The 15,781-nt window shown below is 43.2% G+C and overlaps 1 protein-coding gene across 11 annotated transcripts in view; it reads right to left on the minus strand.

Moving 5' to 3' along the window:
• Positions 1-13,538, minus strand: part of JADE1 (jade family PHD finger 1) — a 59,253-nt gene extending 45,715 nt beyond the window's left edge. The window contains exon 1 of one of the 11 annotated variants that reach the window (XM_019419496.2): positions 13,320-13,538. Coding sequence is in view for 2 of the 11 variants with exons in the window: in XM_053901253.1 (XP_053757228.1) it covers positions 11,372-11,390 (19 nt within the window). In the remaining 9 variants the exon portion in view is untranslated. Of the gene's footprint in view, positions 1-11,235; positions 11,259-11,371; positions 11,499-11,824; positions 11,934-12,892; positions 13,214-13,319 lie in introns of those variants that run through there. The other 10 variants (XM_019419544.2, XM_019419533.2, XM_019419523.2 and 7 more) reach the window with 10 other exon arrangements.
• Positions 13,539-15,781: the final 2,243 nt, after the last annotated feature.

Below are 15,781 nucleotides of genomic sequence, written 5' to 3' on the forward strand. Positions count from 1 at the left end.
AAACACAGCCTCACAGGGCAGCTACAAGAAGACGCACCAGGAACTCTGGTCCAGTCCTCACCCAGACATTCTGCCCAGTTTCATCAAAACTGACTCAAAGTGATTACTCAAAATGATGCCACTTACACTCAAAGTGTCCATTTGCCATGAGAAGCATAACACCTAAGCAGACTTATTATTAGTACTTATTATTAGGCATTTGGGATTTTGTCCAAAAAGAGGAAGCCTACCTAGGAAGCCTGATTATAATAAGAACATGGTCTGGAAAGGCCAACTAAGAGGAGCTCGTTGGCCAAAGACCCTGGCTAGATCAGTCAAGTGACAATCCTTTGGCACCTCCATCTCCACTGCAGGGTGGGATGTGCCAAGACAACCAGGCACAAGTGGTGGCTGCTCAGGGCACCACCTCCTCAGGAAACACGGGCACTATTTATACTACAATCCCTACTGAGATTACAAGTAAATCACTTTCCTTCGATCTCGTGTGTCACACAGATTAAAACCAGTAGACTAGTATGTTAATTCGATTAAATCTGTATTGAGTTGGATACCCAAGATATGGTGAACAAGATGTGAAATGGCCCATGGGAAGACACAGCAAGCAAATAACTGGACAAGTAGCTTCAGAGTGGTAACTGCAGCAAAGGTTACAGGATTACCATTCACAGGACTATGGTGGGGCATGGGATACATAAACGAGATAACAAGGTGCCTCAAAACCTTAAAATTTAAGTTTCCTTAGATTGAAACTGCGGGGGGGGGGGGGGGGGGACATCAGCATGCACGAAGTTAGAGCAGCCATCAGCTGAAGGAACCCAACCCCAAGGTGGCTCAGGAATTTGAAAGAAGAGTGAACAAGTTCAGTGACCTGGGTGTGGTCCCAGGGAGGAATGACTGGTATGTGATTCTAAGGAAGAAAAAATGAGAAATGACTTCAGGGATAAGGAGTGAAGGGTTTGACAAAAGAATATGATTAAGAATTTGACGATTGTTTACTCACTGCTATTCCTGGGAAAGAGGGGCGATTTGAGGAAAATAAACTGTCCAGTTACTTGAATTACTCTCTCTGGCAGAACATGGACCATTTATTTATCAGGCCATAAACTCTACAGTTACAATAAGGATTACACCCCAGTGATTTTAATTATCTTATGGCTCATATGCAGAAAGTCAGGTTTCTTCCTCAAAGTGTCTATTTTATCCATTATGTTTCATTCTTGTTTATTTCACTCTAAAGTTATAGAAGGTACTCAAATACCTCTAACTACTCTATGTTACCATCTAATGCAATCCTATGTATTAAAATAACCTGTTGGATGAATGATTGAGTTCTCATACATAAACTGAATCCAATGCTCACTGGGCTTTATAGAATTTGAGATGCTTTCACTTTAATATCTAATTGACCCTTAACTGGAGTTACTTCTGTCACATTATTTTTAAATTTACTGGTGTCCTTCCATTTCCTGTCAAAGTTAATCTAATACGTAAATGTACGATATTTTAAAATGTATTTAGAAAATGTGTAATATAAAAATGTATATAAAAAATATTTTCAGACACCAAGTCACCTTTACATAAAAAGTATTTTATAATGAGCTACTTCCTTACCGTTCTGTTTGCTAAGTTCATACAATTTGAGTTATTATTTTTAAATATTATGCAACTGACAGTTTGATTCCTAAGTTACTGATCATTGAATAACCCTCCCATAAAAAAGACTTATATTTTCTTAATAGGTCACCGTCTTATCTTCTATGGAGTACACAGTACCCAATGTAACAAAGATCCAAATATAATAATGACCTACACTTCACAGTAATTTTCTGTTCCTCAAATGAATGTGAAAGAAATCCAGCTAGTTTCTTATCTGTTTTTAAAGACAACATTAATTGCTCAGAAGTTTTTCAAATTGGCAACATTATTTAGTTCATATACTCACTAACAGTCTAAAAATACTAGAGTGACTATAACTCAAACACAGCTTTCTTACTTTAAGCAGAGTTTTATCTGGTCAAAAAAAAGTCATATATTTGATTTAACTGACAAACTGCTTAGATCTTAAGTGTTAAAGTTTTAACCTTGTCTAAATATTTCAAACCCCCAAAAGCAACTTTTAAAAATGTCTTTCATGTCATACATCAAAATCTGTTTAAAAAATGCTGCCCAAGCTACCATAGAGCCTTTGCAAAGATGTCACACTTGAAAATATTCAGTGGAAACTTGTTTATTTTAGCAATAAATAACCACCTCTCCCAAAAAAAGATTGTAACTGACCAGATAATCATGACTACAATATTCATTCCTACAAACATCACTAATAAAGCCCAAGTGCTATAACACATTAGTTCACTGTAAATTCTTCATAAATGATTTGTAAACCCGGTCTTTTAAAGTCAATAGAAACATTGTTTAAGATTTTAAAGAACTTATATATTTGAGTGGTTCTAAATGAATCACAAGCAGCTCCCATTTGCCAATTTATAAATAATCCAATCCCTGCTTATGAGAGCCTTAAAAACAATCAGACCCCTCCCAGGTCTCTGTAATCACTGACTCAATTAGAGTCAGCAACTGAAGAGCAGCTATGACAAAACACTGCAATCATTTGTATTTAGAATTTTTTTTTTTTAACTTCTCTTGACATGGGAATGAATGAATTCACACCAGAACTTAATAAAGGCAGTCAGTCACCATGGCCTCCCATCTCGAGCTTCTATCCCTATTTCCATCTACTCAGAATTCTTTTTTGTTAGATCTACATGTTCAGATATGGAAAGATGCCAGAGACACATTAAGAAACACAAGCAAACTGCAAGGGGGGGGGGGGGGGGGGGACCTGAAATATAGGCCCATTTACATGTAAAAGGGACAAAAGAAGAGAGTATATATACACACCAATTGCTTGCTTATTCATTTCTGGAAGAACATAAAGGATACTAATAATGGTGTTTACTTCTGAGAAATGTGACCAAAGTGTTCCAGATAGAATGGGTTGAGAACTTTTACTTCTCTTTATGACCTTTTATATGACTTTTAATTGCTTAGCCATGATCCTGTCCTACGTTTATAATAGTAAAGATTTAAATTCCAAAACCCTTCTTCCCTGGGAAGACCCTGGGAGCACAACTTTTGAGTCCCATGCAAAGCACCAGCCTAAAATAAGCAGCCAGCAATAAACTATGTATCCCCCACCTCCTTCCTGATAAGATGGGGTACCAAATGCTTTTGTCTGGCTTCTAAAGAATGTTTGATGGAATAGTACAGAAGGAAAAAAGTAGAAAAGGTAATAGGATAATACCATAAAATGCTAGTATCACACACTATTTACTTCAAAAGCAAAAGTTTTAAAACACATAATAGCCATTACCAGTAGAAGCTCACTAAAAATAAGAATAGAAAAACCCTAACCTAGACAGGAAAACTAGAGTTTAAACTACCTTTAAAGAATAAACATTCAACTTCCTAACCATTTCAAGAGTAGTACTATTTTGGAAAAAAATAAAAATAAAAAAGCTACATTCCAGAGATGGCGACCAAATAGGCCATTTCCTCCACCCATGGCAGGCATGGTTAATAAATTGAGTCATTCTTTTCCACAAGCCCAGACATGACTTCAGAATCCTCCTTAACACAGTGCTACCACTCAGTCAGAATTCATATGAGATAAAGCCCCTATTTGCCCCATATTTACTCCTCTTTACATACTGTTTTTGACAATTACCAGGGAAAACTGAAGGTTTTTTTCTAAAGCACTCACTGAAATCAGAAATTTGTGATCCAGTCTGCCCTAGCGTCTCTGAACCAAATCCTAATGTACATAATATATATAAATACCCACGCAAATTAGGTCAAAGTCTAAAAGCCCACTGAAGAATAACACTTAAAAAAACCGAAGTGTTAACAGCAGATAGTTTCTGCATGAACCAAGGTAAGAGTAAGGAGGGAAAGGAGTCTGTCTACAAGCCCTTCCTTGGAAGAGTAAGTCAATAAATGCAAAGTGTCTACAGGGTAATTTTGAAAGATTTTTAAACGTTCAAACCAGATGTTCCTATACAGGATATACAAAGCAGCTTCTGCAGAAACCAGACTCAACCAGCTAATGACAATTACACTGTGCACAGATTGAAATGCAGCTGTTTTGAGGAACTTTGTTCCTTGATTATAGCCGGTTGTTAGAAACTATCAGTTACCACTAACAATGTTAAGTCACCAAAAATTTTTAAAGTACTGTTACAAAGACAAAAAAAATGACTCCCAATGTTGCATATTAGAAGACCTAAATAGCACACTTTACTAAAAACACCTTTACACATCTGAGTTACATATGAAGACAAACATTTCACCATAATTGCACAAGTCTTGTTATTATGGTCATTGAAACATACAGATGATTTCAAAACCTAGGAGCAAGGTCTCCAGAAGTATTCTGAGTTCAAGGCTAAAAGGAGTCTCACCCCATGGATTGGGTCTATAGGAAATCTTCCCAAAAGAAACCCATAAATAATCGCAGCGCTACAAAACATTTCAGAGATAATTTAATCCACTTTTCCTAATTTTAAAGAGAAGTACATAGAATTCTGGAGAGGTTAACCAGCATGAGCAAAGACACACACACACAGGTCTAGTGCAAAGCCAGTCTCCAAACAAAAGACCAGTTCCCAAAGCAAGCAGGCATTCCAAAGCCAGCCACCTCCTCCCAGGTGAGTAGACCACAAGCTTCCCCAACTCCTGGATGTACTGTGATTTTGAAAGACGTTATCTAAAGGATTAAAGCCATTTACTATATATTATCAGACAACTAAAATATAATCCATGAAAAACAATCTGTTAAGAAACTGAAACGTAGTTTCCTGGCAAGCTGATAGGAAGACGGCTGTAAGTCCCACTCGACCTGGTAGAACAGAATGTGCTAGTTTTCTGAACACTAATCAGAGGGGTGTGAGTCCTCCGAACAGCAGGTATTGGCTTCTGAGTGGTCGAACACACACATCCTACTTGGAGAGAAGTTATCTCCCTCTGTAGGGAACTCCAGTTTGTAATGCATGTTCCCTTACACAGGACTTCTTGGCCTGGTCCCCTTGAGGGTGTGACTCCCTAAGTGTGCTTTCCCAGGTACACAAGGGCCCAGGTTATAAATTCTATCCTCAAAGGGGATCTAAGAACCAAAAAGTTAAGAGCCACAGCCCTCAGACTAGCAAACTCCCTCCACATTTATCAAACAAACTTTTAATTTCAACTTATTTTCAGGTTCCTACCAGAAAGGTAACTTAGCCCCAGCAGGAGTAATCTGGTGACTAGGTAATGCTGAGTCTCACTGTAAAAATCAAAGTTTCACAGCTTGTTTTTGTCCACCCCCTGAACTAAAAATGGTTTTTACATATTTAAATTGGGGGTGGGGGAGATCAAAAGGACATCTCATGACACATAAAAATTATACACAATTCAAAATTTCAGTGTCCACAAATAAAGTTTGATTGTTTTCACACTTCAAAAAGCAGAGTTAAACAGTTTTAACAGAGACCATCAGACCCACAAAGCCTAAAATATTTACTATCTTATGTGGCCCTTTCCAAAAAGTTTACTGATCTCTGCCACAAATCAACATACCGGCAGTATGCTTATAAACCAGCATTATGTAGGATCAGTGAAATGTAAATCATGACCAGGTCCTGGGCAAACACGTGCCTTAAAGCTTACAAAGTTAAGGATCAGGCACACTCGTTCCTTTAGAAGTTTTTAACTAGATAGAACACGTAAGAATGAAAAGAGGAAAAGCAGTGCAGGATGCTCTAAGAGGAAAAGCAGTGCAGGATGCTCTAAGCCACTTAAATAAAAGCCATGTCTAGAAACCTGTGAATTTTCTCAAACCCTTGAGACTCCTACTTGGAGCCAGTGTATACTAAATTATAAAAACTTCTAACAAGCTTCTTACCTGACTTTCAAGCCAATAACACAATAAGCAAAAAAAAACCTGTTTTAGACAGGCTTTTTTTTTTTTTTTTTTTTTTTAACATTTATTCATTTTTGAGAGACTGAGACACAGCACAAGCAAAGGAGGGACCGAGAGAGACAGAGACACAGAATCCGAAGCAGGTCCAGGCTCTGAGCTGTCAGCACAGAGCCCAATGCGGGGCTCGAACCCACGAACCACGAGATCACTACCTGAGCCAAAGTCAGACACATAACCAACTGAGCCACTCAGTAGTGTAAAAGGATCACAGAAAAATCATAAAAAGAACTCACCAAAACTTAAACACTACACTGGTATCCAAGAATACATTTAAATTAAAGTATTCCCCCAAATCCCTGAAATGGCATGCAAATTTCAGCGCATCTTGATTTTTCTGGGAGAGGTTCCACAGGTCTCAGATCTTAAGTTTATCCTTCACTTAAAAAAGTTACAAGCCACCAGTAGTCAGCCTACACATCTTAAGTGCATCATTAGATTTCAATGCTGAAATAACTGAGGCTTGTAAAGATGACCATGAGTAATCAAAAAAAAAAAAAAAATCTCAAAATCATGTTTAGTATTCTTTGTATTAAACAAAAGCAAACCATGCAACTTGGCTCCAACTCCAGCAACTTGTTAACCTTACCAATTCTTGTTCCTTACCCTAGTAAGGAGTAAAGAAAAAAAAAATACTCATTTTATTCTTTTTTTGGACTCTTACCACTGAAATCTTCACTTAAATGCTAAGAAACTTGGAAGCTGTCATGAGATTTAATAAAATCTCCTATGCAGACCTTAAATAATCAATACTATATATACATAAATTACTGCCAATTGTGAGCCCTTTTAAAACAAGAGAGTGGGGTGCCTGGGTGGCTCAGTCGGTTGAGCGTCCAACTTCAGCTCAGGTCATGATCTCCCAGTCTATGAGTTCGAGCCCTGCGTCGGGCTCTGTGCTGACAGCTCAGAGCCTGGAGCCTGCTTCAGATTCTGTGTCTCCCTCTCTCTCTGCCCCTCCCCTGCTCATGCTCTGTCTCCCTCTGTCAAAAATAAATAAACATTTAAAAATAATAAAAAATAAAACAAGAGAAAATTGTGGTTTAATTCCTTCAACAAACAAGCCCAAAAAAACCCAAGGTTTTAAAAATGAACTTACTTCAACAATCCTCTGTCAATTAATTATGTTTTGACTCTACCTGGAGAATCAAAAGCAAAAACTAAATACTGGACTGGTTTTAGAGTAATCAAAAGCTAGATCCTGAACATGTGTTAAGTGCACATAATATACCATTGGTCTGGAGTTAGTCAAGGATTCTGAACGGAAATTCCCCAGCAACTAAGCTTTTCATTCCAGGTCTAGCAATATTTTTGTTGCTTTCAGGTGAGGAAAAGACATCCTTAATAAGCATTCAAGGCTTAGGGCAGATAAGGCCACAATAACATGGCCAGAGTCAGGAGCAATATCCTCTCAGGCTAGATTTTCTCTGTGGACTCTGGACACTTGACCCTAAGCTAAACCTGCAGACAAGATACCACTTCCACTCAAAGGTAAAAAGGCCCTCTCTAAGGCCACCCTGGCATATTTTAGGAATGCAGGGTAACTTTACTCCATCTGAGTCCACAACTGCAAAAACATCAAAACATACACCCCTCACAATCATAAACCAATACTTTTATACAAGCACACCAGGTAAATGGCAATAAACTCTCAAGTCTCAACTTTCTGAAATATCATATACAATAAATAGTAAATATATTGTCTAAATTTTAAATACATGAGCTGCGACATCTTGAAAATGGAGAAAACAGACTGAACACTAAAACTTTCAAGGAAGTAACTTACTGTCTCAGGAATTAAAACACTTCCCCAATTAAGGTTCCTACCAGGCTTCCGATACTATCTGATAAACTAATAACTCCAAGCAAAGCCACTTTTAATGTAAAAACTTTAAAAAGCAGCACCTGGGTGGCTCAGTCAGTTAACTTCCCAACTTCTGATTTCAGCTCAAGTCATGACCTTTTATAGTCATTGAGATTGAGCACCAGAGTCAGCTCCCAGAGTCAGCTCCATGCTGAGCACAGAGCCTGCTTGGAATTCTCTACCTCTCTCTCTCTGCCCCTCCCCCTCTTGGGCACAGACACAATCTCAAGATAAACATTAAGAAAATTTTTGTAATTAATTTAAAAAAATTAAAAGCTATTGTTGAATGTGGTGCCAATGTTTTAACTTACAGGGAGGGAATGAAAGAAGTTTAACACGGGCATAACTGTCTGAAATTAGCCAAACTTTCTGATGCCAACCCAAATAAAAAGCAAGAGGAACTGGTCAAGATGGTCAACTTTATTAACCTTGTGGAGAAACTGGGTTTATAATGCAAATCCTGACAGTTAACTGTAGTATAATGGGTGTCCCCCAATACTAAAGGACAGAAGAGCTCCACCGACAGGAAGTAAGCAAACTCTGAGATTCATATGCCTCTACCTAACTCCTGAAAAATCCTAGATATAGGACATTAGCGTTTGATATTTTGATGTTTGCTGTTCCAACTTCCTCAGTACTGAAACACAAACAGTTAATAATTCTTTTCCCAACAAGCCTGCAGACAAATACATCAGGCAAATTTCTCTAAAGTATTTTTCAAGCAGATAATTTCTAAATCTAAAACCCAAATTATAACGTTATTTTCATTTCCAACTTTTTAAAAATCCAGTCATGATTAATTCCAAAGGCTTGACTCCTCAATGTCAGAGGTTCTGTCAAAAAGTAACTACAGATTAAAATCTACTTACGGAAAATAATAACCAGATGCGATAAATGATCCTCAGCTGGACAGTATTAATTTAGACAAAGCTGCTCTGTTATATTTTAGGGCCAACTGCGGAAATCTGAATATATCTCAGTAATAGAGGAGATGAAAATTTACCAAGCTGGCCAAGGAGTGGGGGGAACCTCCTTATAGACCTGTATACAGTATGATTTCATTTCCATTAAAACATACATACACACACATAGACAATTATCCATAAAGTGATACAGTAGTGATCTCTGGGTGGTAGGAATGTGTTATTATATTTGCCTCTCCGTATTTTCTAATTTCCAACAATGTACATGTAACACCACCTCTGTAATAATACGTGAAGCCACTAAGGGCTCCTTGAAGTCAAAAAAACAGTAATTATTAAGTGCCTACTATAGATGAGTCACATGGAGATAGGCTTTTATTCCAAGTCCTCCTAGTTTTTAGCTAATATACTTCCCCCCAGGCCTCTGAGCTAAGCAACAGCTCATTTTAAAATATAACATTTCCTTAAACTCCTAACAGTTTTTTTTCCTCTCATCTCACTTTCAGGCACACTTACCATTTTTCAGTTTTCTCGTTACAGCTCTTCTTTAAACTTTAGTAACTAATATGAAACTAAAATGCTCATGAACTTCTTTCCTTTTAAGTGAACATATATCTAGCTTTATCATAGTTAAAATTTCTGTGGCAACCCATCCAACTTATCTTACTACAAAGCAGCTTACCATTCTAAGATAGAATCAAGTTCAAGTTCTACTGCATATCAGGAAACTCCCTTTATGTCTGGCTGTATAAAAAAAAAGGGGGGGGGGAGGGGCCCCTGGGGGGGGGGGCTCAGACCAGTTAACAGTCTGACTCTTGGTTTCTTCTCAGGTCATTATCTAGCGGTTCATGGGTTCCAGGCCCACGTTGGTCTCCGTGATGCCAGCACGGAGGCTGCTTGGGGTTCGTTCTCTCCCTCTCTCTCTCAGACGTGCGCACATACACACTAAATAAACTTAAAAATAATAGGAGATATGGGGAAACAAAACACTTAGCTGTAAACTGTATCTGTTGTAGACCTGAAAATGCCGAGTCCTATACAAATATAAAAATACACAAACTTAAAGAAAAGCAAAATACCAATCAGGAAACTCATCTGACTTAAAAGTGACATTAAATGAGACCGAAATATTTGGAATAAGAGCAATAAAATTCTGGGTTGCAGATATTTGTCAGAAAGTGTCACCCACAAAACATCCTCTGTATCTCTCCAACATGTGTTGCCCATTCCACTACTATTGTGTTTAAAATGTTAAATCAGTGTAAACATGGTTATAATGAACTCTTCCTTTATCTACCTATAAGTGATTAAATCTTGATTAGCTGTGATTGATCAAAATACAACTTACTATAGTAATCGCTAACCAATGATGGTCCACCACTACTAAACCAGCTTTCAAGGAAATAATTTCCTTGTACCTTAAAACTAGTTCATCAGCTTTGAAAGATAACAGCCTTGGGCTACCAGTAACTAAAAAGCAAGGCTTTCACAGTGGGTTTCCTGAAACACAAAAATAGTACACCTAATAACCTTTGGGAAAGAAGCCCCTAAAGTGTTCCCTCTTGAACAGAGTAAACGGAGGGCTACAGACCCTCGCCCCAGGTGGGCGAGGTGGGGCGCCTGTCTCCTCGTTACTAGAAAGCCAACCAAAGCAGCTTGTAACCGGTCTCCGGGTGACGCATTCCTAACGGGTTTCGAAGGCACGTTTAAATCGCCCGCTTTTTTGTTTGCTCGCTGCATTCACCGTGCGCCTGGGCTGCAGCCGCCCCCGCGCGCCCGGGAGGGGGAGCCCAGGGTCGGGAAGCCCGGGGCCGGGTAGTTGGGGGGAGGGGTTGGAGTGGGGGAGAACGCGGGGCGAGGAGAGCCGGGGTGGAGGACCCTGGGACGAGGAGCCCATGCGGGAGGGAGAAGTGCGGGGTGGGCTGGGGGTAGAAGGCAGGAGAGGGGGGAATCCCGGGGTGGGGGGAGCTGGGCCGCCGCCCCGCACCAGAGAACGCTTTGCAAGGCTCCCGCCTCCCGCCAGGGTGTGCGCAGGGCCGCGGCTCCGCGCGGCGCCGCCCCCACCCTCTCTCCCCGCCTGCCTGCCTCTCCTCCCTCTCCTCCTCCTCTTCCCGAGGCGACAGAAACAACAGCGCGGAAGGAGGGGAAAGTAACTCCCGGCACCTCCACCGGAATTAGCCCCGGTGCAGTGATGACACCTTCTCGTGGCGCAACCAAGCCCCGCTCCCTCCGCAGCGGCGTCCCCGCCGCCGCCCTCTCCATTTGAAAGTGGCCACCCCCCGCCGCCGCCGCCGCCGCTCCTCCCGCCCCGCCGCCGCCAGCTGCACCAATCCGCTCGGCCCCAGTTGCAAATCAAACGCTCCCTCGCGTCCAGAAGCCACTTGCGCCGCTGGAAACGGCCGCGCCGTCCCCCTCCCCGAGTCCCTCCCGGGCGGCACCTTTGAGCTGGGGAGGGCGCGCCGGCGAGAAACCGCTGTGAGATGGGAGAGGCGGCGGCGACGGCGAGCAGCCCCGAGCGGGCTCGGCTCCCGCTCCCGCTCCCGCCCCCAGACAGTTCTGGAAACTGTGTATCACCTCTGTCACAGGAAGCCATCCGGGGAGGAAGGCGGCGCGGAACCAACAAACAAACGCCTGCGGCCGCCCGCCGGAATCAGCGCGGGGACGGCGACGGCTTCGGGCCGTTCCCTGGGCGGGGGCGCGGCGGACGCCCCCGCGCCGCAGGCTTTGTGCGGGGCTCCCGCGGCGCGGGCGCGGCGGGCCGGGCGTCCCCGCCCCTGAAGCCCCCCACCCCGGGCCCCGCGGCAGCGCCTCTGGGACCGTTAGGTGACGCTCCGGCCGCGGCCGAGAAAACAGCGCCTCGGCCGCCACCCGCCCCCATTTCCACATGGAGCCGCCTCTCCTCCAACGCCAGAGGCGGGCTACAAAAGTTGGCCCCGGGGCCACCCAGCACCTGCCCACGTGCCGCGGAGGCTCCCTCCCGGGTCTACCCCGTCCCCTCCCCCCCGCCGCCCTCGGCCGCCAGGTCACCTATTACCGGTGGGAGGGGAGAGAGCCTGTTATTTAAACGCCCGCGGAAGTTGAGGCACCCCCACTGGCGGGTGCCGTGCACCTGCCTCCCGCCGCCGCGCTCCGCCACTTTGAGCAGCAGCCGCGTCCCCGGCCCCGCCTCCTGCCCGCAGGCGGGCGGGGGAGCGGGAAGGAGGTGGAAGGGATCGAATTTCTCCAGCAAATGGGACCGTTCCGACAGGATTCGGTTCCCTGGTCAACATTCCACATTCCATCCCTCTCCCGCATTTGCAAGCCAGCGCCAACAACCCGGAAAGCCTGCTGGCTACCAAACAACAGCCCCCAACTCACAAACACACACTCACAAGCACCAGACACGTGCACTGTAGGGCTTTGCAACTTGCAGTCCGGAGGTACACACTGCACGTTCATTTAAGGCAGCGAGGCCAGAGCGACCCCACCCCCACAATTTGCAGATGGTGCCAAAGGTTGCAATTTGCAATCCGTTTTAAGTTCATGGTTAATCGGTACTTTGCTCTACCAATGCCAACTCCTTCCTAATTTCACCGATGAAAGGTTTTACTCTTTACAGTCTCGCTTTAAGTAAAAGGTCTGATTGTTGGAAACCCAATTTGGACGAATCTAATTGCCAAGCTGTCCCTACACCCCTTGCTCACTGCCCTTGAATTGATGCAAAGAATATTTTGGACTCGCGGTGACAAGAGCCAGGGCTACGGCCACCCTACACAGATGTACCTATACACACACCTATGTTTGGACAAATATAGTCGTCCCTCCGCCACCACGGTCACACACACTCTGGATTCATATATGTGCGCGGACCTGCGTTCTGCCATTGCCATCTGTCTACCAAGTTGCTACTATGCTTTCCACTTTCATGCAGCCTAATGCGCTTTGGCTTTTTAAAAATTTGTATAAACTAAAGCCAACTAAACTGGGCTTCTGCTCCTAAACGCGTTTAAATGATGATTCACCTGAAAACCGCATGTTCTTCGCAAATCCGAAAGAAGAAAAAGCTCTTAAGTCTTCAGCCCCCCAAAATTGAAAAATAATCATAATGAAACTTACTGATCCAACACAGATCAATTCTCAGGATCCAAAAATCATCTCTTCCTCCTCTGGCCCCCGCCCCAGCAATGCCCAAGTTACTGGTGGGATAGTAACGCTGCGCTCGGCGGCTGTCTGCCCTCCCTCCTCGCTACAGATCGAGAACCCAATCTTTTGGCGCCATATTAATGACGTACTATATTATTTCCACTAGGCAGCGACCTTCGGCATTAAATTACTCCCGAGAACTCCCGAGCAAAGCAACAAAACCATCAAATATGGCTGAGCCTCTCGGCTCGTCCTGCAGCCGCCGCCGCCGCCGCCGCCGCCACCGCCGCCGCCGCCGCCGCCGCGGTACCGGGACGCGCACACGGACCCACACGCGGACACGCGCGGACACACGCGCGGCGCGCCCACCCCGCGCGCCCCCCGCGGCCCGCGCGCGTACCTGCTGCGGAAGGGTTCGGCTGAGGCGCTGGGCTCCACGCCGCTCGCTCCGCGCTGCATGAGTTCGGGCCGCGGCTGGCGGGCGGGCAGCCGGGCGGGCCCCTGCTCTTGCCGGCGCACACACACTCGGCACTCGCGCAGGGAGGCACTCTCGGACGGGCGTTTGGCTTGTTATGGAGGAAGGGCTATGTGAATCAAACTCATTTCTGGGTCACTGCTGCCACAGGGGGGAGCACTTTAATCCCTTGCCAAAACGAGAGGGTGGGGACATGAGGGCGGAGGGAGCGCGCCGGGAGTCCGCGGCGCGGGGGGCTCAGTCCCTGGTTAACTCTTCGCGGTCCTCGCCGCAGCCGGCTGGGCCTTCGTCCGCAGGAGCTGGCAAAGAGCGGCACTGTTCAGCTTTTAAAATCTCTTCCCTCACTTCCCTTGTGAGTCAAGAAATTCTTGAGGTGTTTCTAAGCAGGGAGGTGGGCTTTTAGATTACCCCCTCCAATCTACCCCAGTTCCAACTCTTGTCTGCTCTCATTGCACCTAGAAATGGATTCTTTTAAATTCGTTTAAAATTATTTGGATAAAAATGTTGACTATTAAAGTGTGCAATCTGGGTGAAAGGTTTTATTTTTAGGCTGAATGGCAAAATAAATAGTTCTTTTGTAGTAACAGTTCTAGAGAGTTGAGAATTAGAATGACATTTTTAAATGCAGAGAATCCAATTTTGGAGACAGAACGCATCTTTACCCAAGTTTGTATCCAGCTGTAATTGCAAATGAGGATTAATTCATTAGAAGACAATGATTTTTTATAAATGGACACCACCTTTATATTACACAGTATTACAGAACTGGCCATTGTCTCCCAAATAAGAGAATGGAGCCTAAAGTTTAAACTGGAGTTGCAGACTAATATAACATTAGTCATCAGAGATTTATTTGGGGGATATGTAGCAACCAATGACTGGTTGTGATTTTCCTCATAAAACTAATTTGCTTTTTCATATGGAGGTTAGCATAAAAGAAATAAGGGTATATGTGACATTTAGCTTCAAAAAGAAAAAGACCTGGATGCAGATTTAAAAACTCCCATTCAGGAAATGTGAACAGTAATCACTAATCACAAAACTGAATATTGAACCCAAAGACATGCTTATCTGCTAGAAGAATTCTTCTGAAGATACCAGGTTTGATTTCACATAATCACATGCCAATCTATCCACCCACCTCAAGAACATAATAATCTGAGAAATGTGGCAAAACAAAACTAATTGAGCCTTTTAATTCTTTTTCAGAAAACAAGTAAGCCAAAGGAAATCTTATGTATATGTCTTCTATCTTCCTCTCCTGTTTCGCTGAGGAAGAGCAGGAGACACCCCATCAGTCCTATTCATATGCTCATTTAATCACGTTCAGAACTCACACCTGTAAAGCACTATGCTGTCATTATTACTATTACTAGATCACCTGCAGTTATTGTTATTTTCCTTCGTTCACCTTACACATATTCTCCTGTAGAACTAAAAGTACACAGGCTTCACAGCCGGACAGACCACATCAGATCTAGTTCTACCAGTTCCCAACCTGTGTGAGTGGGGTAAAAGACAGAACCTCTTGGAGCCTCAATTTCTTCATGAGTAATAAAATGAGGTTAACAGATGCTAACCTGAAGTGTTGTTAAGAGGAATGAGAAAGCCCCATAAAAGTGCCCAACAGAGGCCCTGGCAGCAGGAGGTCATCAATTCCCTGGGTCATTCCACCGTATCTCTTTCTTGGTCTTCTTTGGAAAACTGCAACTTTTCTAAATTCTAGCCAGCCTCACTTCCCTCATTGTCGCTAAAAAAAAAAAAAAAATCTAAATTACATTTACCATTTAACATTTTACTTGTTTTTTCTGACATTCCCCACTCCCAAGACATCAGGCAACAAAATTAAAGTGTATTGAATACATTTAGGAGAAAAATAAGGAGGTAAAAGGGCACAAAGACTCCCCTAGCTGATAGATGGATCAGTACTGATGGTCCCAAGAATAGTCTCTCATTATGCCCTTACTTCAAAATACTGATGCACTGAGGCAGTGTTATGTGCTATAAATAGCTCTGGACTAGAATGCAGGAGACTCCGACCAACTCACACTGTGACTCTGACAAATAAATCTCTTTGGGCCTTAGTTTTCCCAATGAGATGATAGACAAGATGATATTGAATGCCTCTTTTTTCTTTAACATTCAGTAATTTCTGATTGTTCTTACCAGACTTAGAAAGTGGTGATTAGTTGAAGAAATGAAGAACAATTTGAATCCGTACGGAACACGTAAAAACATTTTGTCAATGATGATCAGTAGTTGACATTTTAAAAATAATACATCCCTTTTGCCATCAGACCACAAAGGAAATTTTTATACAACCTTTTTCTTGTATAAAAATTTAAATGGGAAAGGCAATGACATGGTTTGCCTTGTGGCAGCACAGA

This window comes from Panthera pardus, unplaced genomic scaffold (genome assembly GCF_024362965.1).
Source record: "Panthera pardus isolate Hobbes unplaced genomic scaffold, ASM2436296v1 HiC_scaffold_13, whole genome shotgun sequence".
In the NCBI taxonomy this organism is placed as follows: Eukaryota; Metazoa; Chordata; class Mammalia; order Carnivora; family Felidae; genus Panthera; species Panthera pardus.